Source organism: Dermochelys coriacea, chromosome 3, assembly GCF_009764565.3.
Source record: "Dermochelys coriacea isolate rDerCor1 chromosome 3, rDerCor1.pri.v4, whole genome shotgun sequence".
NCBI classification, from domain to species: Eukaryota; Metazoa; Chordata; order Testudines; family Dermochelyidae; genus Dermochelys; species Dermochelys coriacea.
In genome coordinates, this window is record NC_050070.1 from 136,909,712 (window position 1) to 136,933,624 (window position 23,913).

At 41.4% G+C, this 23,913-nt stretch overlaps 2 protein-coding genes and 1 long non-coding RNA gene across 6 annotated transcripts in view; 2 read left to right on the forward strand and 1 right to left on the reverse strand.

Moving 5' to 3' along the window:
* ACTN2 (actinin alpha 2) overlaps positions 1-4,961 on the forward strand; it is an 86,681-nt gene extending 81,720 nt beyond the window's left edge. Inside the window, exons 20-21 of the mRNA XM_043511413.1 lie at positions 1,248-1,406; positions 3,576-4,961. Of these exons, the coding sequence (XP_043367348.1) occupies positions 1,248-1,406; positions 3,576-3,734 (318 nt within the window). The 3' untranslated portion in view covers positions 3,735-4,961. The remainder of the gene's footprint in view (positions 1-1,247; positions 1,407-3,575) is intronic.
* LOC122459424 overlaps positions 1-9,279 on the reverse strand; it is a 33,117-nt gene extending 23,838 nt beyond the window's left edge. For both annotated transcript variants that reach the window (XR_006280124.1, XR_006280123.1), the window contains exons 1-3: positions 9,109-9,279; positions 3,410-3,498; positions 700-831 (exon numbers count right to left, since the gene is read on the reverse strand). This is a non-coding gene — a long non-coding RNA (uncharacterized LOC122459424). The remainder of the gene's footprint in view (positions 1-699; positions 832-3,409; positions 3,499-9,108) is intronic.
* Positions 9,280-10,564: 1,285 nt separating this feature from the next.
* The window catches only part of MTR (5-methyltetrahydrofolate-homocysteine methyltransferase), a 92,988-nt gene continuing 79,639 nt past the window's right edge, over positions 10,565-23,913 (forward strand). The window contains exons 1-3 of one of the 3 annotated variants that reach the window (XM_038396326.2): positions 10,565-10,673; positions 15,000-15,085; positions 19,440-19,654. In XM_038396326.2, the coding sequence (XP_038252254.1) occupies positions 19,496-19,654 (159 nt within the window). In that variant the 5' untranslated portion in view covers positions 10,565-10,673; positions 15,000-15,085; positions 19,440-19,495. Of the gene's footprint in view, positions 10,674-14,999; positions 15,086-15,982; positions 16,218-16,401; positions 16,634-19,439; positions 19,655-23,913 lie in introns of those variants that run through there. The other 2 variants (XM_043511414.1, XM_038396324.2) reach the window with 2 other exon arrangements.

Consider the following 23,913-nt stretch of genomic DNA (forward strand, 5'->3'; position numbering starts at 1 on the left):
CATCTTAGGAATAAATGTAATTATTGCCATGTATTAGGGAGATTTTAATAATTGTTTCTGACAAATGTAGATATCATAATAACAAAGTGTATGTTAATTGCTAAGAAAAGCCTCAGTCCTGCAAGCTGCTCTGTGTGGGTCAACCCTCTTTAATGTCATTGTGGTACCACACTGATGCATGGGTCCATCTGTGCAGAGTTAATTTTTATTCATATACTTCAATGGGAATAAGATCACATTTAGAAGAGATGATGGTATCAAGTTATTCTTTGAACATGTGAATTTAACGTATCTTTGAATAGAATAGAGAAACCAGTACGACATTGAGCAGAACTGAACATGCATTGAACGCTTTGCATTAAAGTAACAGCTCAGTTTAGGCCCCAAATGTAGAGTCTGTTTGGAAGAAAATGTCTGAGGGGGGCACTTTCCAAGTTTAATAAGAATCAAAATGTTTTAATTACTTTTGAATATGTTTAACCAGTCCTCTTCAATGTTGTCCCAAATACAACATAACAGCTTTGTTGTGGTAGTGCAGAAAGTGATACTAATTATAAAGAGCAAGTGAAACCTCTGGAGACTAGTTATACTGTACAAAGGAAGAGAAATGGAAAAGATAAACAAACTTGTCACTCCATTTGTAACAAGGGAGACGCTGGTGTATGAATGTGTACCATATACCCATGCAGCTTCACTTACCCTGGTCAAGGCCAAAGACTCAGTGCATCTTAAGTTCAGCACATGCTGATTAAGTGCTTTGCTGGACTGAGGCGAGAGTGCTCAGCTCTTTTCAAGACTGAGCTGGTAGTGGCAGAGAAACTTGATAGAGTGCTAAAAACAGAGAGAAGATATTTTTTAATAAAGATTAAGTCAAAACTATATCATGCCACTATTTTAAAAAAAGATGGAAATTAATGATCCATTATAAATGATTTAGATTTAGTGTAGAAAATATTTCAGGAAGCAGAAAGTTAATTGAAGGGCACATACCATGCTTTTAGGACATTTTCAAAAGTGCTTAAATCCCATTTTCAAGAGTGATGTAGGCACTTTTGCTCCTAAGTCCTATTGACTTTCAGTCACATTTAGGCTCCTAAGTCGTTTTTGACAATGAGACTTAGGCTTCTGAGTCACTTAAGTATTTTTATAATTTTTACTCAGAGCCTCTAGTAGTATGTCATAGAGATACATTATATTGAAGTTTGGTTTTACAGTTACTATCTTTTTCTTTTTGAATTTTGTCAAAGGGTGAGGCAGAGTTTGCCCGAATTATGTCCCTGGTTGATCCCAATGGGCAGGGAACCGTCTCTTTCCAGTCCTTCATTGACTTCATGACCAGAGAGACTGCAGACACAGACACAGCTGAGCAAGTCATAGCTTCTTTCAGAATCCTAGCTTCAGATAAGGTCAGTCCTTTTGTTCCTAGCTGTAAGGAATTCCCTGTATTTCAATAGCAGTGTTGTTTAACCTTCCTTTGATGAAAGCCTTGAACAAATTGTCTAGTATATCTAGGGTCTGTTTTTCATTAAGAAGACTAAAGCGCTCACCGTTCATTCTTGTGGTACTGGTTTGTACTTCGACCCAAGCATCTAACAGGAATGCGAGTGGAATTCAAAGCTGGGTCCTTATTCCTTAACATCACAAAGAACTAACATAACATGTAGATAATGGCACAGAGAGTACACTTATAAAGTTTGTGGATGATACAAAGCTGGGAGAGGTTGCAAGTGCTTTGGAGAATAGGATTAACATTCAAAATGATCTGGACAAACTGGAGAAATGGTCTGAAGGAAACAGGATGAAATTCAATAAGGACAAATGCAAAGTACTCCACTTAGGAAGGTTTCAGAGTAGCAGCTGTGTTAGTGACTGGAGCACTGTGGAAAGAGATCTGGGGGTCATAGTAGATCACAAAGCTAAATATGACTCAACAGTGTAACACTATTGCAATAAAGTGAACATCATTCAGGGATGTATTAATTAGCAGGACTGTTGTAAGGAAGACACAAGAAGTAATTCTTTTGCTCCGCTTCACACTGATAAGGCCTCAGTTGGAGCATTGTGTCCAGTTCTGGGTGTCATATTTCAGGAAAGATGTGGACAAATTGGAGAAAGTCCAGAGAAGAGCAACAAAAATTATTAAAAGTCTAGAAAACATGACCTATGAGGAAAGATTGAAAAAAAAATGGGTTTGTTTAATCTGGAAAAGAGAAGACAGAGAGGGGACATGATAACAGTTTAAGTACATAAAAGGTTGTTACAAGGAGGAGAGATAAAAATTGTTTTCATTAACCTCTGAGAATAGAACAAGAAGCAATGGTCATAAATTGAAGTCAGGGAGATTTAGGTTGGATATTAGGAAAAACTTCCTAATTGTCAGGGTGGTTAAGCGCTGGAACAAATTGCCTGGGAAGGTTGTGGAATCTCCATCATTAGAGATTTTTAAGAACAAGTCAGACAAACACCTGTCAGGGATGGTCTAGTTATTATGTAGTCCTACCTTGTGTGCAGGGGACTGGACAAGATGACCTACTGAGGTCCCTTCTAGTCCTACACTTCTATGATTTTCTGATAAGATAAGATGCACTGAATAGTTTTTGCTCAGTGACACAGCTGCATATATAGTGGTCATGCTCTGCTTTCATGCATGTCCATGGAACAATATTGATTTAAGGAGGTAAAATCCTCTTCATAATCTCTTTTCTGACTTCCATGGCATTGCCTGGGTGTGGCTGAGATGAGAATTTTGGCTGAGCAAAATACCATGGGGTGGTATAGAGCTGTTTGTCCCAGGAGAGCTTTGGGAAGCATTATCCTTCCTCCAGCCACTGTGCACACACAGGGAATGAAACTGCTGCACATCTCCCAAGGAAAGCAAAGCATGTTCTCCTCTCCATAGCCAGCTCTGCTGGCCAGGGCAACGCAGGAGTAGGAGTTGAGGAACATGCAATAAGGAAGAACAGTGGTTTCATAACTCACTCCCTTTTGGAGTAGTCTGTGACTGTGTCCCAGAGAGTGCTGCCAGCAAGCCGTTCTGTGCTCAGACTAGAACAGGACTGCAATGCCACTAGGCAGACTCAGTCTGGCCCCTGATATTGGTTTTGTGATCTTGACTAATAAGGACTAGACTTTGAATTCCAAATACATTTCAAATAGGCGTTTGTGCTGAAGATCAAACCGAGTTCCCAATAAAGTGAGATATGAACGTTTTGCTGTTATTTTAAATTTTAAATAATGTCACAGGTGTCCAGAGTGGCAAATAGGTGCTTTTCTATGTCATTCTAATTTGAAAGCAGTAATTATTATAATAAAAATGTTTATCTAAAAACTTATTATAATATTGAAGTCAACGGTATATAACTAAGGCTAGACTTTGACTCTGTCTATTTGCTGAGAGGATTATTCCTACCAGGTCATGGTTGAAGTTACGACTCAGGAGGAGAAATATTCTTGATCTTGCAAAAACAGGCAGGAAGTCCTAGTTTATTAATATTAGTTCTATAAGATACACAAATAAAAATCCGTTAAATAATCTGTTCTCTATCTGGGTTTTTTAAAAATAACTTTTTTTTCAGCCTTACATTCTCGCAGACGAGCTGCGGCGAGAACTGCCTTCTGAACAAGCTCAGTATTGCATCAGAAGAATGCCTGCCTACTCTGGTCCAGGTGCCGTTCCTGGAGCTCTGGATTATACCTCATTTTCATCAGCATTGTATGGAGAAAGTGACCTGTAATTCAGTAATTATTGGTACTCATTGTATGTGCTGGAAAAAAACAACTACCCTGATTTCCCAGTTTGCTTCCTGAAAGCTTTGACAAAATTATTTAAAAATTATTTTTACAAATATAGTAAGTACATTCAGTGTTGAATATTAGAAATGCAAATAACTAGCATATATTTCAGTGTGCAGCACTAGTAGGTATCTGCATTGATGGTATTAGTTTATCTGGCTCATATATTATTAAAATGTATTTTAAAGAAAAAGTGAATCACTAATTTAAAAAAATATATTAAATTTGAGACTTATTCAGATAAAAGAAATTAAAGCTTGTGAAAATAAAAACTATTAAGACTAACAAAATATTTTGCCATTTTCAAAAATTCTTCATCCCATATCCTACTTTTACTACTTCATAGAGCTACATGTTAGAAGTCATACTTTTTTCTTTCATATCAAAATATTACTTTACAGATTTTATGGTTTTATATGCTTCCACTGATGAAGTTTAATAAAATAAAAAATGCAACTTTTCAGAGAAAAAAAATACCCATCAAGTAAAATACTTAACCACTAAAATAATCCAAAACTGTACTTTTATATCTTTTAAAGGTGGTTTTCTATTAACACAGAGCTGTAACATCAGAAGAATAATCCTGCAAACTCACAATAATTATAATCTTAGTATCTTGTAATAAATCAACAAGCAGTACTTTTCCTTTTAAGCCTTTTATTTTGCGGCTGAGATAGCACAACTTTCACAATCAGGAAATAGTAAGGAAGCTAATTCATGTAAATTGTATTATTTTGAAACCCTCAGTCATGTCTATTTTGAATATATTCTTTGTTTCCTACTGTGTGAAAGCCAGTTCTTTGTTTTTTTGGTGAACAACCTGCATCATCCCATGTGATGCAAAATCCTATCTGAACTAGCTTGAGTATGGTTGTGTTGCAGTTTTAACTGTATGTCACATACAGAATTCAGATTATAGTTTGTCTTCACTTCTGTTGAATGGCAGTTCTGCTACCATATGCTAGTTTGTTTTACCGGAGTCCTGCTTCTATCTTGACAACCTGTAGAGAAATAAAGCAATCACTTTTTTTACTTGAATCCTAACAGACACTGAAAAATGCAATGTAACCAAACAAAACATTCACAAATGGTGAAGTTATGAACTGTACAATCCAGTGCTACTAAAGCAATGATGTGCCTACTAAATAAACTCTGCTTTTCAAACTTTATGAAGATTGAGATTCATCTCGTGTTTTGTCTAAGGAACCAGAAATATTTCTACACGTAAAAGGAGGTTTAGATTTCTCCATTTGCTTAAAAGAATAAACATTCCATGCATTATCCCAGTTGGAACAATGCATACAACTTTGTTGGAGTCAGTGAATTGGCTGGCTAACAAATTAGTTGGTGAGGGGCAACTATGATCTAGTGGTCTAAGGTCAGGGCTGGGAGTGAATAGAACTGGGTTCTGTTCCCTACTCTCTGCCTTGGGTAAGTACCTTAACCTCTCTGTACCGTTATTTTTTTCTCACTTATAAAAGGTAGATGACACTTATCCACCTTGATGAATTGCTTTGAAACCTATAGATGAGCAGCACTACATAAGTGCTAAGAATGATCACATCTTTATTTGATTTTAATACTTGGATTAATATGGAATTTACCAGACTGCTAGCCAAATGAATGCTCAGGAGGCTGTACAGCTGAATCCTGTTGAAAAGATTTATTAGAGTATATCCCATGTTCACTGCTGTATGTGAATGAATGTGTGTCTGTAAACCAGTGAGCTTCCAAATTAGGCACAGGCATGGAAATAAAATCTCTGTTTTACAGAAACAAAGAGTTGTATTGAACATTTAATGCAGTGTGGTTATAACTGGCACTTCCACAAGCTACAAAATTCTTTACATGCAGCTGAGTGCTGCTCCAAAAAGCATGAAATTCTTCCCTATCTTTGAAAACACTGAAACATTCATTCTTTCATCTGAATGTTCTGCTGATCAGGATAAGCGAGGAACAAAGCCATCAGCACCAGTAGGAAATAGCATTTGTAAACTAATTTTTGATCCATGGAACAAGTCTGTGGTGTCCAAAAAAACCAGCAAGCAGAACTAGCCTTAAAGCATCCTGTAATCTACACAAGAAGAGATTTAATCCCCCATCCAAACCTACCTAAAGATTTTATACTGTACTTGTCACCTTGCTGTTCCTTACACTTAAAAAAAAATAATATAAAGTTTCTCTCCCTCTCCATATGTTTGTTTATTTATAGAAACCGAAGTTAAATAATTGAGTTCTGTATTTTGTTCTGAAGGGGGAGAAATTCATGGTCTTTTTGATATTTTCTGGGAGTGAGTTCCAGAGTTGTGAGACAGCCAGTGAGCAAGCACTGTCCATTGTGCTCACAAGCCTTCACCTTTGTGCCTGATAGTTGCATTATTCTACTGAACCACTTTGTTTACATTTGGGGCTGGTGGCTGAATTGGCATTTGCTGACTAGATGCTCTGATTAGATCCATCCCAGACTCCTAGGTGTAATGACCTGCAATAAGCAACCCTAGAGGTCATGGATCATTAGGCCAAAGTGGAGGCAAACATCCTAATGAGTTTTAAGATAGATCTTGTTAAATTTGTGAATGGGATTAGATGACAGGGTTGCCTGTGACAGCAGGGGACTGGAGTCAGTTGCCCAGGAGGTCCCTTCCAGTCCTATGTTCCTATATTAAAGTGGGATACGATAGAACAGAACCAGTCTTCCAGTCAGTAGTAGGTGCTAGAGGATGTTTTTAACACCCAGGGATATTGTGAGTTAGTGAGGAGTTGAGAAAGACTCCAAGGCTGTAGATTGTCTTAACGATTGTAGGGAGGTCATGTTACGGGCATCGTCAGTTATAAGCACATCCCTCTTCCAACAGCATTGCCTCCATTTGTCCTGGTTCATTTTCAGCCAACTATTCTTCAGCCAGGTGCTGACAGCACCCAGGCACTGAGGTATCTAGGAGACAATAATGTCAGCGTTTGATGTTAACAAAATACAGAGCTGATGTTGTCTGCCTATCGCCTTTAATAGGGATTCCAGAAGCTCTTGTTTTCTTATTCACTAGCCACAAAAGGGTTGGATCAGAGATGCCAGTAGTAGTTAGTGGCTTCTATTTCAGTTAGAATTTCCAGGACTTCATGTTGTTCCAAACCTTTGGCGTGATCATACTGTGTTATTGATTACATACTCAACTTGCTCCTGGTGTCTGCGCAGACCATCCCATGTACAGGTGATGTAATGAAGAAGGGAGAAAATTCCACAGAGCAGTTGATTTCGGATGCTAGGTGGAGGCATTCTGGATTATCACAAAGTTTGTGATTCAGAGTAATTCTATGGGGCATGACTTTGCTGCTGCTACTATGGAATCAACAGTATAAGCATATGCATTTATGAGCTCCCTTCCCACATTGGTGACAATGCTTCTCCATGTGCTTTTAAGATTAGCCCTGACAATAAGTGGACTTAATAGATAAGGGACACCCATAAAGGAAGAAGAGCTCTGTGTGTCTCGAAAACTTGTCTCTCTCACCAGCAGAAGTTGGTCCAATAAAATATATATTACCTTGCCCACCTTGTCACTCTACTGTCTTTTAAGAATGACCCACAGAAGTACAGATCCCTGTCCAGGCTGCTAGGGGTAATTCATTTTATTCTCCTCTAACCTGTAAGGTAGAGGATCTGTTTTTCTTTTCTTCTCAATCCCATTTTTCTCTCAGCTCAGCCTCCACTGTGCTGCCTCCTCACTGTCTTGGTTTACCCCTACCCCAATTGCCTGTTCTACCCAACTTCACACACATGAGGCAGCTTTTGCTTCAAAACATTTGGAAGTAACAGAGATAGTGACCATTACGGAGTGAAGAAAACCCTCCACACAATCACTACAGCTATTTCTCTGCTCATGAACAATTTTCAAGAAGAGTTTAAAATGAGGAGACCTGGCACATTAAGCCTTAGAACAAGCCAAACGAACTGTACTAGCTCAGTCTTCATAAAGGAAAGGAAGACTTCTATAAAACACTCTTTCCCAATATACTCTCTATAAGATATAGTTGGGGTGAAAGTAACTTAAAGGACTTGCTGGCATGCAGGGCAGCCAGGGTCCTGGGCAAGGTCAGCAGGGCCTTGGGTGGAAGGGGCTTGGCTGGGGCCAGACTCCCCCAGCCAGCCCTTCAGCGCTGTCCGGCTCATGCTGCCTGAGGCTCTGGCAGTGATTTAAAGGGCCCGGGGCTCCGACCCCTGCCAGGAGCCCCGGGCCCTTTTAAATTGCCAGGCCCCAAGGCATCTATCCCTTCTGCCTCGCCCCCCAACAGCAACCCTGCCGGTATGTCGGCCTTAATGTCGGCCTTAATGTCGGCCCATACCAGCTTACTTTCACCTCTGGATATAATTCAGGATTGCACATCTGTGGAACACAAGGACACAAAGGAAGAAACCAAAATAAGGCCCTGGTCTTGCAAGATGTTCCACACAAGCTGATGCCTTCTTCCCATGCGGTACAGGTTACAGGGTCTGGTCCAAAAACTGCTGGTCAGTCAAGGAAAATCATGTTAATTGAGAAGATAGTGTGATCTAATGTACAAGGCACTGGACTGAGAGTGAGGGGAAACTCTATTCTAAGCCCACAACTGCCACTAACATGCTGTGTGACCATGGGCAAGTCCCTTCACCTTTCTGTGCCTCTGTTTCCCTCTGCCTTGTCTAGTCATATTGTAAGCTGTTCAAGGCAGGTATTGTAAGTCTCTCACTTTGAGTTTGTTTAGTGCCTAGCCCAAAGGGGTTCCAATCTCAGTTGGCTTCTAAATGCTACTGTAGTACAAATGTATAAATAACAAACTGAAACCCAAACAGTGTCAGTGGTGACACTGGTATCAACTCTTGTGGTATTTGCTGTGTTCTTTAAAAATAATATGCAGCTTCTGGAATCATGGAATTATTAGAGAATTTCAGCTTTCATAAAACATAAAACACACACAAACAACAAACCCAGAATAAGTTTCTAGCCTTCATGGTTGCAGAGAAAAGCCTGAAAACATGAAGCCTAAATGCCCACAAAAAAACAATTAAAAAGACAAAAGTAAACAAAATACCCTCATAACTTTTAAGCCTGTATTTGTTTGATTTATTATTTTGGAATGCTTGGGCCTGACAAGTCAGAACACTTCAGTATTTAAACCAGTTCTTCATGTACTGTGTTAGAAGCTGCCTAGTAAAACGTATTCTAGTCAATAGAGGATATTAGTAGGTACACACTAGTCATCAGTACATGTTTGATGATTTATTTTATTTTCCTCAGAAATAATTACATTTGTGCTTTTTTTTAAACAAAATAGTCTCACCTCCACCTCTGTTGTTGTTCCTCTCAACAAGAATGTTTGTAAATTCAAAAGACAAATTCCAAGCAGAAAATAAAATGGAAATCTAGCTGGTTTTAAGAAACATCTGTCCTGACTTTCAGTGGTGCTGAGCATTTGTTGCTCCCATTAACTTCAGGGATGCTCAGCACTGCTGAAAATCAGGCAATTAGACCTCATTTTAAAAACTGGCAAGAAGAAAAGGAGTATTTGTCGCACCTTAGAGACTAACACATTTATTTGAGCATAAGCTTTTCGTGAGCTACAGCTCACTTCATCGGATGCATTCAGTGGAAAATACAGTGGGGAGATTTATATACACACACAGAGAACATGAAACAATGGGTTTTATCATACACACTGTAAGGAGAGTGATCACTTAAGATGAGCTATTACCAGCAGGAAAGGTGGGGAAGGAGGAAAACCTTTTGTGGTGATAATCAAGGTGGGCCATTTCCAGCAGTTAACAAGAACCTCTGAGGAACAGTGGGTGGTGGGATGGGGGTGAGAAATAACATGGGGAAATAGTTTTACTTTGTGTAATGACCCATCCACTCCCAGTCTCTATTCAAGCCTAAGTTAATTGTATCCAGTTTGCAAATTAATTCCAATTCAGCAGTCTCTCATTGGAGTCTGTTTTTGAAGTTTTTTTGTTGAAGGATAGCCACTCTCAGGTCTGTAATCGAGTGACCAGAGAGATTGAAGTGTTCTCCGACTGGTTTTTGAATGTTCTAATTCTTGACGTCTGATTTGTGTCCATTTATTCTTTTATGTAGAGATTGTCCAGTTTGACCAATGTACATGGCAGAGGGGCATTGCTGGCACATGATGGCATATATCACATTGGTAGATGTGTAGGTGAACGAGCCTCTGATAGCGTGGCTGATGTGATTAGGCCCTATGATGGTGTCCCCTGAATAGATATGTGGACAGAGTTGGCAACGGGCTTTGTTGCAAGGATAGGTTCCTGGGTTAGTGGTTCTATTGTGTGGTGTGTGGTTGCTGGTGAGTATTTGCTTCAGGTTGGGGGGCTGTCTGTAAGCAAGTACTGGCCTGTCTCCCAAGATCTGTGAGAGCGATGGGTTGTCCTTCAGGATAGGTTGTAGATCCTTGATGATGCGTTGGAGAGGTTTTAGTTGGGGGCTGAAGGTGATGGCTAGTGGCGTTCTCCTTTTCTTTTTGCGAATATAGACTAACACGGCTGCTACTCTAAAACCTTTAAAAACTGGGTGTGACAAAGTCAGGCCGGATGGCTGCAGGAAAACAGGTATGTTAGTCCTAGAATGCTAAAGGCCCTTTTTCCTACAAGCTGGGAAGGGGTTACTTCAGGTCAATTAGGGACATCTGAGTCCAATTAAGGGCTGCCTAAATGTGTTAAAATCTCTCTCCTACAAGGCTGGAGGTAGCAGAGAGACAGACTTCTAATGTGGGATGCTGTGCCCCTCCCCATAGGGGAGACACTCAAAGCCCAGTGCCTGTTTTGGGGAAGGACTGACACCCTGGGGCTAGTGAGAGGATCACACCTGCCCCAGAGAGGGGGCCAGGGAAAGGTATTCTCCTTTTGTTTTGGTGTGTTATAGACTTTTTCTCTCTGTTTGAAAGAGGAGCACTTCTCAGGCCTGCCCTGAGGCCAACCTGGAAAGCTCTGAGAAACAAACCCCAAAGAGGGAGTACAGACATGCTCCAGAGTAGGGAGGGTGTTGATTTACCCCAGGCCCAGTCCCTGCCAGAGGTGGGAGCACTAAGTCTGGTGAGGCAGAAGGGGTGCCTTGCCACACTGGGGTTCAGGCTTCTAAATTCCATTAATTTGAATAGGAGTTAAGTGCCTCAATAACTTTGTGGATCTGGGCTTACATGTCCAATTTTATACCCCATACATACAGATTTGGGCACCTAAATCAGCAGTCTGAATAGGAAGTATTTATCCTCTGTAGACCAGTCATTGGGCCAGAGAGTAAGTGTGAGAATAACTCTGTAGTCCAGTGGTTTGGACACACAACTGGAAAGTAGAAGACCCTGGGTCCAGGCCCCCTGCACCAATAATCCTTTCAGTATTTATCCACAGTGGACCAGCTTTACCAGGAGAGACTGAGACAGCCCTATGCCAGGATAGCTCAGTGGTTAGAGCAGGCTGGTGGGAGACTCTCTCTCTCTATTCTGATCCTTACTCCCCTTCTGAAAGAGAAGGGGGAATTGAAGCTGGGTCTCCCACATCCCAGGCAAGTGCTCTAAACTCTGGCATAAAAGTTATGAAGTGGATGCTGGCAATGGCACTTCCTCCTTTAGCTGTTTTGTGTGGAGTGAGGCAGGCACCTAACTCATTCCCTCACAAAGATGTTTAGGTGCTTAAGTTGCCTTACTCCAGGCAGCAGGTTCCTGTTCATGGTTCACTAAGCTGGGGGGGCACCTCCCTGCAGCTGGGACATAGGCTCCTATTTCAGAGAGAGGGGAGGGGCTTAGCACATTGACTAGTTTAGGTGGCTTCCCTCCTAGCATGTTGGCTTTTGTGGTTTCTGTTATTAGGTGCCTTAGTCTTTTCCCATTTATTGTATAGGGAGCCTAGGAGCCTAACTCAGGCTTTGTGGATTGCAGTGTTGTTCATGTGATTTTTGCAGGTGCCTAAAAGTTAGGCATTGTGACACTTGATGTTGCAATGCCTAAGTCCCTTTGTAGATCCTATGCAGTGTGTTTCTGCCAATGTCAGTCTCGGAATAGAAAATGTTAATGTCTTAGCCATCACAGTTCCATTCATGTCAATTTAATATTTGTTTCACGTAAAAATCACTTTCACAACTATGAAGACTAAAAATTTTAATTCTTAAATAAAACTGAAATTCTGCACACATGGCCTATGCTGTGTACAAAGGGCAAGCATAACAATCATTAACAGGGAAAGAATCCATACTCAATAAAACTGTACAAATCACTGCTAAGCCGTACAAAACAGTGTGCCAAGATCCAGGGTCAGAAATCAGATTAGTTTTTTGCTCTTCTCTTAAAATGCAAGCTGTATGTTTTTGAAAGCATTAAGAGGGGTGCAATCCTGCAACACTGATGAAATAAAGATTCCCATTGTTCTTGCTTGAATAAAGATTATTCATCTGAATAAAAGTAGTGGAAATTGAGCCCCATATGAATTAAGATGAAAGATTAGGCCCTAGTTTTGTAATGGATATAATAGAATTGGCTAATGCACAGGCTCAACTGCTAAAAGTTCACTTTCTAATATATTTGGCTCAATTCCCTACTCCCTTACATCAACATAACAGAATTAGGAGTATGTACTATGCCTTTAAGAGCAGAGGACACATTAGAGGGAGCTGGACTGGGGCTAAAGAGAACCAGCTGGAAGCAGTCCAGCATCAGCTTCACCAGATATACAGCGAAGAGCGCATGGCTCTCCCTGTCTTTTGTATGCACCCTCATAGGGCTCTCTCAATCTCCCCTGTTGAAGCTGTTCCACTGTGGATAAATAGTGAGAGAGTGATTGAGGACCCTGTCTCTCCCAACTATTTGGGGTGCCCTAATCATTGTAGTACAGAGTCATTCTCACTCACTCTGTCTTTTTGGCCTGATCAATACCCACCTGCTGAAGTGAAGAAACAGACTGACAGAGCCAGAAGAGTACCCAGAAGTCACCTACTACAGGACAGGCCCAACAAAGAAAATAACAGAACGCTACTAGCCATCACCTTCAGCGCCCAACTAAAACCTCTCCAACGCATCATCAAGGATCTACAACCTATCCTGAAGGACGAGCCATCACTCTCACAGGTCTTGGGAGACAGGCCAGTCCTTGCTTACAGACAGCCCCCCAATCTGAAGCAAATACTCACCAGCAACCACACAACAGAACCACTAACCCAGGAACCTATCCTTGCAACAAAGCCCGTTGCCAACTCTGTCCACATATCTATTCAGGGGATACCATCATAGGGCCTAATCACATCAGCCACACTATCAGAGGCTCGTTCACCTGCGCATCTACCAATGTGATATATGCCATCATGTGCCAGCAATGCCCCTCTGCCATGTACATTGGCCAAACTGGACAGTCTCTACGTAAAAGAATGAATGGACACAAATCAGACGTCAAGAATTATAACATTCAAAAACCAGTTGGAGAACACTTCAATCTCTCTGGTCACTCGATTACAGACCTAAGAGTGGCTATCCTTCAACAAAAAAGCTTCAAAAACAGACTCCAACGAGAGACTGCTGAATTGGAATTAATTTGCAAACTGGATACAATTAACTTAGGCTTGAATAGAGACTGGGAATGGATGAGTCATTACACAAAGTAACTATTTCCCCATGGTATTTCTCCCCCCCCACCCCACCCCCCACTGTTCCTCTGATATTCTTGTTAACTGCTGGAATTAGCCTACCTTGCTTGTCACCATGAAAGGTTTTCCTCCTTCCCCCCCCTGCTGCTGGTGATGGCTTATCTTAAGTGATCACTCTCCTTACAGTGTGTATGATAAACCCATTGTTTCATGTTCTCTGTGTGTGTATATAAATCTCTCCTCTGTTTTTTCCACCAAATGCATCCGATGAAGTGAGCTGTAGCTCACGAAAGCTTATGCTCTAATAAATTTGTTAGTCTCTAAGGTGCCACAAGTCCTCCTTTTCTTTTTGTTAAAAAGAAGTCTTACTTAATACCTTGCATTTCAAATGCTTAACTGTTTTTCCTTCCTTTCTGTATCTTTAATAAAAGGTTTAAAGGATTTTTAATGGTATGTTTGCCATGGCACTAAGCTGGCTGAGGTCACTTTATACTAAACCCTGAACCTTGTTTAAAACTGTTAATGTTGGACGATGATAGGGTTATGCTAACGCCTTTGGCTCATCTAAATCGCTACAACAGAATGCAGTGCACAAGCTCAGAGGCAGAAACGTAAGTGCTTACAGGGTTCAGTGAGAGTTTTGTGAATCACAGAGCCTAAATCTGAGGTTTAGGTGCCTAAGTATCTTTGTGGATTGGGGCCTGAACAACTTCCATGCAAAACTTGTAGCAATAGCAAAGTGGACTGTCCTCATGGAGTCTTTGGCACTTCTCCTTTATCTGGTTAAAATCTCTGCATAGGGTAGTGTGTATTGTTTTTAATTTTTGCTCTCTACTGTTATGGTTTTTACAGTTGATTTATTTCAGGGGTTTTATGTTGGTTGGCTTTTTGGGGGTAGATGGTGGTGTCAGTTATTGGATCATCTTACCAACGGTTGTGATAAATTCTCCAAAGTGACGAGGTCTTGCCTTTTAAAAAGACATCCCATCTTGAAGTAATGTTCTAGTTCAATCACCAGTTATAAAGCTTGCTGTAGGAATTACTGAGTAAAATGCTATGACCTTTGTTTATGCATGAGGTCTGACTATAGATGAATATAATGGTTCCTTCTAGCATTAATCTATTTATCTGATATAATGTATTTTGTGATATCTTCTGATTCTTCTTTGTGACATACTGTAGCTTCTTCCACCATAGCGGCTTTCGTCACATCAGGGCTCCTAGATTTAATTCACTGTGTAACTTTCCTCTGTCTGAAGCATATTTCATTTAGCTGCAAGTTCTAAGGATACACATTCAGGTTTACAATACACTATAGCTCTTGAAATCAGCTCCTTGACAATAGCTAAGGTATGTAAATAAACTGTAATTTTTTTGTCAACCATATCTTGCAATCTTTATTATTAGACCAGAATCTTTGAGTATGATACGTTAAAAAACCTGTAATAGATGCCATTCACAGAGAAAACTTTGACTTCTCATGTTTATTTTAAATGGGCTAATGCATGTAATATTCAACTTAAGTTACATAACAGAAATATTTGCAAATGTTTGTATTAATGAAATTTTTTTCCTTTCACATATGGAAAGAGTTCATTCTACCTGATGATACATCTTGTTCCTGCTCTCCTCCACTACATTTATAACGGGAAAACAGATTCTTCATCTGGTTTAATGTAAGCTTTATAAATACTAATATGAACTAATGACCACATTAGTTTCTCTGTTCTTTTTAACAAACATGCACATTTTATATTGCTATTTGTCTAGCTATATGTTTAAATTTCTTACTTGTATATACCAGCATAAATAATTTGTTGTCAAATTGTATTTCTTCACTGTGAATAATCCCTTTTCTTGAATCATGAAGTTGATTTTGTGATACTTATTAGCAGCACTAACGACTGAAATAATCATGAATTATCTGGGTTTCTAGGTCTTGTTTGTCCCACTGAGGGTTTGTAACCAGTGCTTAGAAATATTTAAGTACCTTAAACCAAAAGCTGGCAGTAAGCTTTTGGCATATTGTAAATGTCAGCATACTGGTATATTATAGAACCAGGGTTTGTGCTAGCTGCTTGGGTGCCACAGACCAGACGGACCTCTCCCAGGGACAGCAGTAACGCCAGAATAGCTCTATCTTGTCAAAGGTGGATCAGCCATTTCAACTGACTTTTTTTTTTTTTTTTCTTTCCGTCTACTGCAGCCTCTCCAGAAGGGTGGAAACAAGCAGTGCTGGGAGGGAGGCAGTGGGAAGAACACAAACACCCCTGGCTCTGGGCATCCCTAAGCCTGCGACTACCAGCCCTTGGGATGGATCATTAGTTAACTATCCCCTTCTGTTCACTCCCTCTGCAGCCTCTGGCACTGACCCCTCAGAAGACAGGCTCCGGGGCTAGGCGGGCCACTGGTCTGACCCAGCATGGCCATTCTTGTGTTCCTGTACTTGCCCCCAAGAGCCCAGGGTGCATGCAGGGCTATGGAGCTGGGCGTGTCGCAGGACAAAAGGGGAATGAGCTCACGGCCCAGTACGGCCTGGTTTTTAGAGGTGGGTCCCGGCCTAGGCCCAGGCCCTGGCCCTGCTGCTCTGAGATCCCGGAAGCTGCCGGCTCCTCCCCTCACTGAGGCGCTCCCGCTCCCGCAGAGCGGCAACCCCCGCCCAGAGCGGCCGGGCCCGGCTGCTGTGTCACGTGCTCGGGGATCCCCCAGGCGCGCTGCCCCCGCCCCGCCGCTGCCGGAGGAGGAAGAGCGGGCGGCCCTGCAGCTGCGGCATGTCGCCGGCCGGCTACAAGTTCCCCGAGCGGCCGGGTAACGACGGGGCCGAGCGTTGCGTGGCCCGGCGGCGGGGGCTGCAGCGGCGGGTTCCCTGGGCTTGGGGCGGCGCCGGCGCGTGGGACTTGGGGCTGCCTCGCCCTTGGCTCTGCGGGGAGCCGAGCGCAGGGGCCGCCCGGGCGGGGGGGGGGGGCTCTGAGTGTCGCCCTCTGCCAAGACCCCGGGGGAGCGGCTGCAATCCTCGTGCAACCGGAGAGCAGCGCCCCTGCTGTCCGCCCGGCGAGCGTGCCCGGGCCGCGTGTGCTCCAGGGCTCAGATGAGCCATTTGCTGCCCTGTGTTTCCCCGGGGGCGCGGGGGAGGCTCCTGCCCTCCTTCTCCGTTTCCTCGAAAACCGAGGCGCGCTGTCCCCTTTTACCGCTAAAAGTGTTTCTTCCACCCGCTGATGATCCTCGTGCGTAACTTTTTTTTTTTTTTTTTTTTTTTTTTAACGAGACCCTCAATTTTAGAAACCTGCCTCTGACCCATCGGCCTGCCTGTACCTGGCCGTGTCTCGTGCCCACGGGTTAAACAAACTTTTTAAATGGTGCAAGTCGCCCTGCTGGTTAACTAATATCCGATGAAGTGAGCTGTAGCTCACGAAAGCTTATGCTCCAATAAATTGCTTAGTCTCTAAGGAGCCTCCTTTTCTTTTTGCTAATAGGCTAGTGAGCGGAAACTGGAAATGCCCAGGATTTGGATGGTCTTGTAGTTGACCTCAAATGCCCATTATCTATTTAAACATAGTCTTTCGGTTATTAACAGTGTCGATTAGCGCGCCCTGTCTCCCTTTCACGGCCCCCTGGCTATAGATGACAAATGGCTTGGATCCCCAGGGGTTCGTTGTAACAAAGGTGTATTGTTTTTTTGTGTATGCATTTAGCAAGCAGGTAAAGTGGGATTTTCAGCCGGAAATGGTCATACAAAAATGCCAGGGCGCAGCAGATTACCACTAAAGTTTCAAAAACCATAAAGGTGACATCCGATGAAGTGAGCTGTAGCTCACGAAAGCTTATGCTCTAATAAATTTGTTAGTCTCTAAGGTGCCACAAGTACTCCTTTTCTTTTTGCGAATACAGACTAACACGGCTGCTACTCTGAAACCTGAAGAAACACCACTCTTAAGAAAATTTCATAAATTCTAAACCCATCGATTATTTGGGTGGTGTGGAGGATAGGAGTGATTAGTGGGATATTTGAACTTTTAGGGTTGGAAGTACTAAGCAGATTTTTTTCATCATGTTGGTGACTATGTGAATAGAGTATTGATTGAAATAAAAATAGTACTAGTGGTAGTCACATTACCCACTAACACAGTATTCCCATATAATTTGCTTGTTTTGATTTTCTCTCTCAACCTTCTTGCCCTTAGCAACTAAGCTATTTCCTGTTTGTTTGAAGAAGCTTTTTGCAGGTGTCTGTCACAGTGTATCTTGCCTTCTGCTCATTGACTGTACAAAAGCATGTGCTGTTACTTTTTTTTTTTTTTTTTTTAAATAAAGCAACAAATTATTTTATTTGACAGTCTTCAAGGCCTGGTACTGCAGCGAGATGCATGTATGTGGACATATACAAAGCTTTGTTGAAGTTGGAAGGACCCTTCCCATAGTCATTACAGGTTGAGGGTCCAAATAGACAGTTGCAGTTGATCGGATGGCTAGAGAGACTGTTAATATGGCAGGTTGTTTTTGTTTTTAACTTTTGTGATCCAAAGAACCATGTTTAGATGATTCAAATGGGAAGAATGTTTTAAAATGTACCCAATTCTTCGCTATTTACTGTTGGCTTATTTTTGCATTTTTTCTCAGTGTAAACATTGAAGTGGTTAGTTTCACTTACTGTTTATTAAGTATACCTCCGTGGAGAAAAGTAATTCAGTTTTGTAGAGGATTTCCATATTTCCAAAACTGGTTTAATTCCCATTTACAATAACCTCCACCCCCCCCCCCCAAATCAAAACTCTCTGCAAAAGGTTATGAAGCCTTGATTCTGAGGTGGGCGGCCTTGGAGACGCACATCATGGAGTCCCCAGCAGCTCACCAGGTGGGCAGGTTGGGAGGAAACTAATGGTCTCTCTGCTAAGTGATTTGATTTGGCAATCAGCAAATCCTGATAAAGTATTTCATCAGTTTTTTTTCTGACCAGCTCTATTAGTTTTTTTTCCCTCACACTAGCACAATGCTTGTGGTTTGCTTTCTAACACCACAAGGCAGTGTTTGTGGATCTCTAAAAAATATTATTGATATTCACTTAAAAGTCAGGACACGGTTCTATTCATTTTAAGTTCTGAATCCCCCCACTCCTTTTTTCTTTCTAAACAAACCCAAATTTTGGACCTAAGGTTCTTATCCAAAGTGCATTGAAGTAAATCTTTCTGTGGTCTTCAACAATGAGCTTCGGATCAAACCTTAAATTGTTTGTGTTTCTTTTTATGCATGAATGTCCTTTGTCCAAGCATCACTAACAACTGTTATATTTGTATTTGAGTAGTAGAGGAATTCTTCACTGCTAAAGCATGTTATGTTTACATAAGGCAACTTTAAAAGGTGTTCACTTATCCCTGAAGAGAATCAGGCAGCCTTTTTCACTGGAGCACGGTAATTGTCTGGTCAAATAAATCTATAACTGAAAATCAAGTTCAGATGAGATACTTGGGTTTGTCCCAGACCTTTATCAAGGAAGTAAAGTCTGTAAGGCTGGAGCTGATTCTGTTGTCTTTACTCAGGTGAAACACCAATTTAGTTCAGTAGGAGTCTTGCTTGTGTAAAGACTGCAGGAGTAGGGCCCTGAGAGACCATGTACAAAGAGATGCAAAATTTGCAGTGAAAAAGTGCTGATGTAGTGGAAGGAATAGGTCAACATCTATATGCCTAGTTGCTTACAGAAATGGTTACTTGGGAATATACTTAGGCCCCGCTTCTGCAGCTGACTCCATTCAGGTGAATCTGCATTTACTCAAGTGGGGCTCTTGCAGCAGGGTTCTGCTCATACAGATGCAGGGTCAGAGACCTATAACATATTATTTGCTCATGTTAAAATATCACAACTTCAGGTGCAGTACCATAACTGATCATTATTTTATAATAAAATAAATAACCCTTGTTTGAAATTAACTTTTAAAATTCAAGGTATTTATACTTAAAAATTATGTATTTTGTGGGGGGGGGAAGGGATAAAGGAATTTCAAAGTTTCTTTTGTTTTAATTGTAATTTTTTTATAGTGAATACCAAGAAGAGCTTGAAAGATGAAATTGACTCTGTTTTGCGGGAGCGGATTATGGTTTTGGATGGAGGCATGGGGACCATGATCCAACAGCATGCGCTATCAGAAGAGGACTTCCGAGGACAAGAATTTAAGGATCATCCAAAATATCTGAAAGGCAACAATGACCTTTTAAGTATAACTCAGCCTGATATAATCTACAAAATTCACAAGGTATTGTATCGCCTGACTTCTGAGTGTTCTGATTTAAAAAAAAACCCTGATTCTTCTGAATGATTTCTATGTGCAACCATAACTGTTAATCTTTTTATTTTTGAATTTCCCTCATCTTCTATTTAATCTTTTTAGGTATATACTATATTAGCTGAATCACCCTTGTTCACACGTTTGTTGACCCATCAAAGAGTTCTAGTAGATTGCCGAGGCATGATTTTTCCTCTACAAAAGCCGCTTTGACTCTTCCCCAACTAATCGTGTTGATCTGTGTATCGGATAATTCTGTTCTTTACTATAGTTTCAACCAGTTTGCCTGGTACTCAAATTAGGTTTACTGGCCCATAATTGCTATGTTTGCTTCTGGAGCCTTTTAAAAAAAAAAAATTGATGTCACATTAGCTATCCTCAGTTATCTGGTACAGAAAGTGATTTAAGTGATAGTTTACATACCATAGTTAGTAGTTCTGCAATTTCATATTTGAATTCCTTCAGAACTCTTGGGTGAGGACCATCTGGTCCTGGTTATTTATTACTGTTTAATTTATCAATTTGTTCTAAAAACCTCTGACCCTTCAATCTGGGATGGTTCCTCAGATTTGTCGTCTAAGAATGGTGGCTCAGGTTTGGAGATCTCTCGGATCCTCTACAGAGAAGACTGTTTGTTAGAAATAATTTGTTTAGCTTCTGAATGGGCTTGTCTTCCTTTAGTGCTCCGTTAGCACCTCTATCTTCCAGTGGCCCACTGATTGTTTGGCAGGCTTCCTGCTTCTGATGTTCTTATTTTTTTTTTTTTTTTTTTTTTTGCTGCTAGTTGTTCTTCAAATTCTTTTTTGGCCTGCCTAGTTACACTTGACTTGCTAGAATTTATGCTCCTTTCTATTTTCCTTAGTAGGATTTGACTTCCAGTTTTTAAAGGATGTCTTTTTGCATAGTAACTGCTTCTTTTGTTTAGCCATGGTGGCATTTGTTTGGTCCCCTTACTCCTTTTTTTTTTTTTTTTTTTTTTTTTTTTTAAATTTGAGCCTCTATTATGGTGTTTTGAAAAAGTTTCCACACAGCTTACAGGTATTTCACTCTTGTGACTGTTCCTTTTAATTTCTCTTTTAACTAGCTTCCTCTCTTCTGTGTGATTACCCTTCTTGAAGTTAAATGCTACAATTATGATCTTCTTTGGTATTCTCTCTCATCCCCACCCCCGGTTGTTAAATTTAATTACATTATGGCTGCTTTACCAAGCAGTTCAGCTATATTCACCCCTTGGTCCAGACCCTGTATTCCACTTACAACTAAATCAAGGTTTCAGAGTAGCAGCCGTGTTAGTCTGTATTCGCAAAAAGAAAAGGAGTACTTGTGGCACCTTAGAGACTAACAAATTTATTAGAGCATAAGCTTTCGTGAGCTACAGCTCACTTCATCGGATGTTTCCACCAAATGCATCCGATGAAGTGAGCTGTAGCTCACGAAAGCTTATGCTCTAATAAATTTGTTAGTCTCTAAGGTGCCACAAGTACTCCTTTTCTTTTAACTAAATCAAGAATTGCCTCATCTCTTGTGGGCTCCAGAACTAGCTGCTCCAAGAAGCAGTCATTAATGGTGTCTAAAAATTTTATCTCTGCATCCAAACTGGAGGTGACATGCACCTAGTCAGTATGGGAATAGATGAAATCCCTCATTATTACTGAGTTTTCTGTTTTTATAGCTCTCTTAATCTCCTTGAGCACTTCACAATCACCATTATTTTAATATTTTTACTGTGAAATATTAAAATTTAGTATAAAGAGAGTAATCTAGCATTTTACTTTAATCCTCATAATGTTTAAACAACAAAAATGAAAAAGAAGCTGTGACTTAAATGCTCTATAGAGATCTAAGGGGAAAAAGCTCTATAGCTGTGTCTGTTGTGTCAACCAAACTGGATTGACTCTGAACTTTGGAAATTCTGCAGGCTGGAGCTCCAGAGTTTGTCATCTCCTTCCTCCCAACTAATTCATCTGATGAAGTTTACAGGTGTGGAAAGACCTATGTTTGAGCTCTGCAGAATTCTTGGAGGTTCAAGTATTTATAGAAAATAACCCTAAAACTGCCCCTCCAACTTCCTTAAATATGGTGGACTGGGCATAGAAGCGCCCAGTGCCTTTTAAATAGCTTTTATGTGTCCTTCAACTGATAAGTAAGCTCCAATAGGAAGAGATGGTGGGTAATCTATTTTCAAAAGTCAAAGTGGATTTCCCAGTTAAAGTGCATTGTTACTTACCAATATATTGTGTTCAGTAATGTTCTGTGCCTGATAAAATGACAAGAGCTTGAAGGGTCAAAATTGTTGTAATTTAATTATTTCGAAGGAGGTGAAAGTGAAACTCAAGTGTGTAAAAGATATAAATGTCATTGTGCCCTTTGGATCTGCACAACTGTGTGTGTGCACGTGCGTGCCCAGAATAGGGAGGAGGAATATCAGTTTTCTGTTAGTTAATTTCAAAATTAACATGGTCTTTAACATTAGATATGTTCCTATTCCACCATCGGTTTGATTGAAATTTTATTTGCCTTAATTACCATTAAATTCATTTTTCTTCATTTAGAAAAATCCCAATGGTGTATACTCAATAGTATAATCACATCAGTACTTTTATGACCCAAATATAAAAATCATCATGTAATTTTCCTTTAGCATTTGAAGTGTGTTCATCTTCTCACGCACCGTTAAGAAAATCCACACAATAGTGAACCCTAATGATATTTATATTAGAGTAATTTTTTGTTTTATCTTGGAAACCTTTTTTTCATTTCCAAGCCTTTCTGATCAGACCTAATAGGTGAAAGCTTATTATGCTTCAGGAGTGTTGAAAAGGAATTACAGTGATTGCTCATTTGCAGTTTGCTAAAAGGCCTAACATACAGCTGATTTCCCCCCTCCCACCAACTGCTTTTTAGTGTGTGTCATTAAAGGGACACTATCCTATCAAATCACACTTCTGTCTATGTTTTTCCCTGCTACAGATTATACCTAAAATTACAGCAAATGAAAAAGGTTAGAGAAAACAAATTCATTTTATAGTTTTACATTGTGAACAGTTTTGGCAGTGTTTTGTAAAAAGTCAGGTTTTCTCTTTTCCCATTGACAGTCACTTTCCCCTGTTGATTGATTGATTTTTTTTTTAAGTCAGTCACAGAAAAATGGAAAGAAACATTTCAAAAATTGTTTGTGTAATGTGACGGGGCATGGCCAGATGGCTATAGAAAAGTAGTCCTTATTGGGATCCGGGAAGTGGGCGGGCAAAGCCCGTCCACTGCTAAAGGATCCCCCCAGCCTAAAAGGGGGATCCACAGGACCTAGATACCCAAAAAATTCCGGGGGACAACTAATAAAATAACAGGGACAGGAGTACGGTCAAAGGGTCAAACGAAGGGAACCGGACGGGGACACCGAGCAGAGAACCCCGGACAGCGCCCAGTGCTCCTCAAAGGCGTCAAGGGAGTCAGAGGACGCCGCCCAGAGGAACTCTGCCCGGATACGTGAACGGACCGAGGATCGGAAATAGGCCCCACAGTCACAGGAGACTCCATCGGCCAACCTCCTCACTCTGGTTTTGTAGATGGCCATTTTAGCTAGGGCCAGGAGGAGGTTGACCAGGAGATCCCGTGACTTTGTGGGGCCACGGATAGGGAGTGCATAAATAAGAAGGTGAGGGGAGAAGTGCAACCAAAAACGTAATAAAATATTGGTGAGGAGCCGGAATAGGGGCTGCAGCCTGGCACACTCCAGGTATACATGTGCCAGGGTATCCCTCATGCCGCAAAAGGGATGTCTGGGATTGAAGTGAACCGCGCCAAGTACACGCCCGTGCTCACGGCTCCGTGAAGGAGCCGCCAACTGACATCCCCGGCGGGCCTTGGGACTAAGGTGGAATATAGGCTGGCCCACCGGGGCTCCTCACCCTCCAAAGGTGGCAGGAGGTCCTGCCATTTTGTATCGGGGCGGGACACGAGGGTGCGGGCGTGAAGGGTGTGGAGCACGAGCGTGTAGAGATGTTTTCTTGGCGCGGTTTGAAAGCAGACCGGCTGCATCTCGTGCAGCCAGCTTCTAGTGAAGGGGTGAAGGGATCGGTTGGGTCCACGGGGCAGGGGTCCAATTAAAAGGTCTGGCGGGCCTGGGGTAGCGGGTGGGCGGGGTGTGCCCTCGTGCAGGACCCGGTCGAGATAAACCAGAGCAGCGGGCGGCAAAGCGGCCTTCACCTCCTGAAGTATGCACCGGGGAG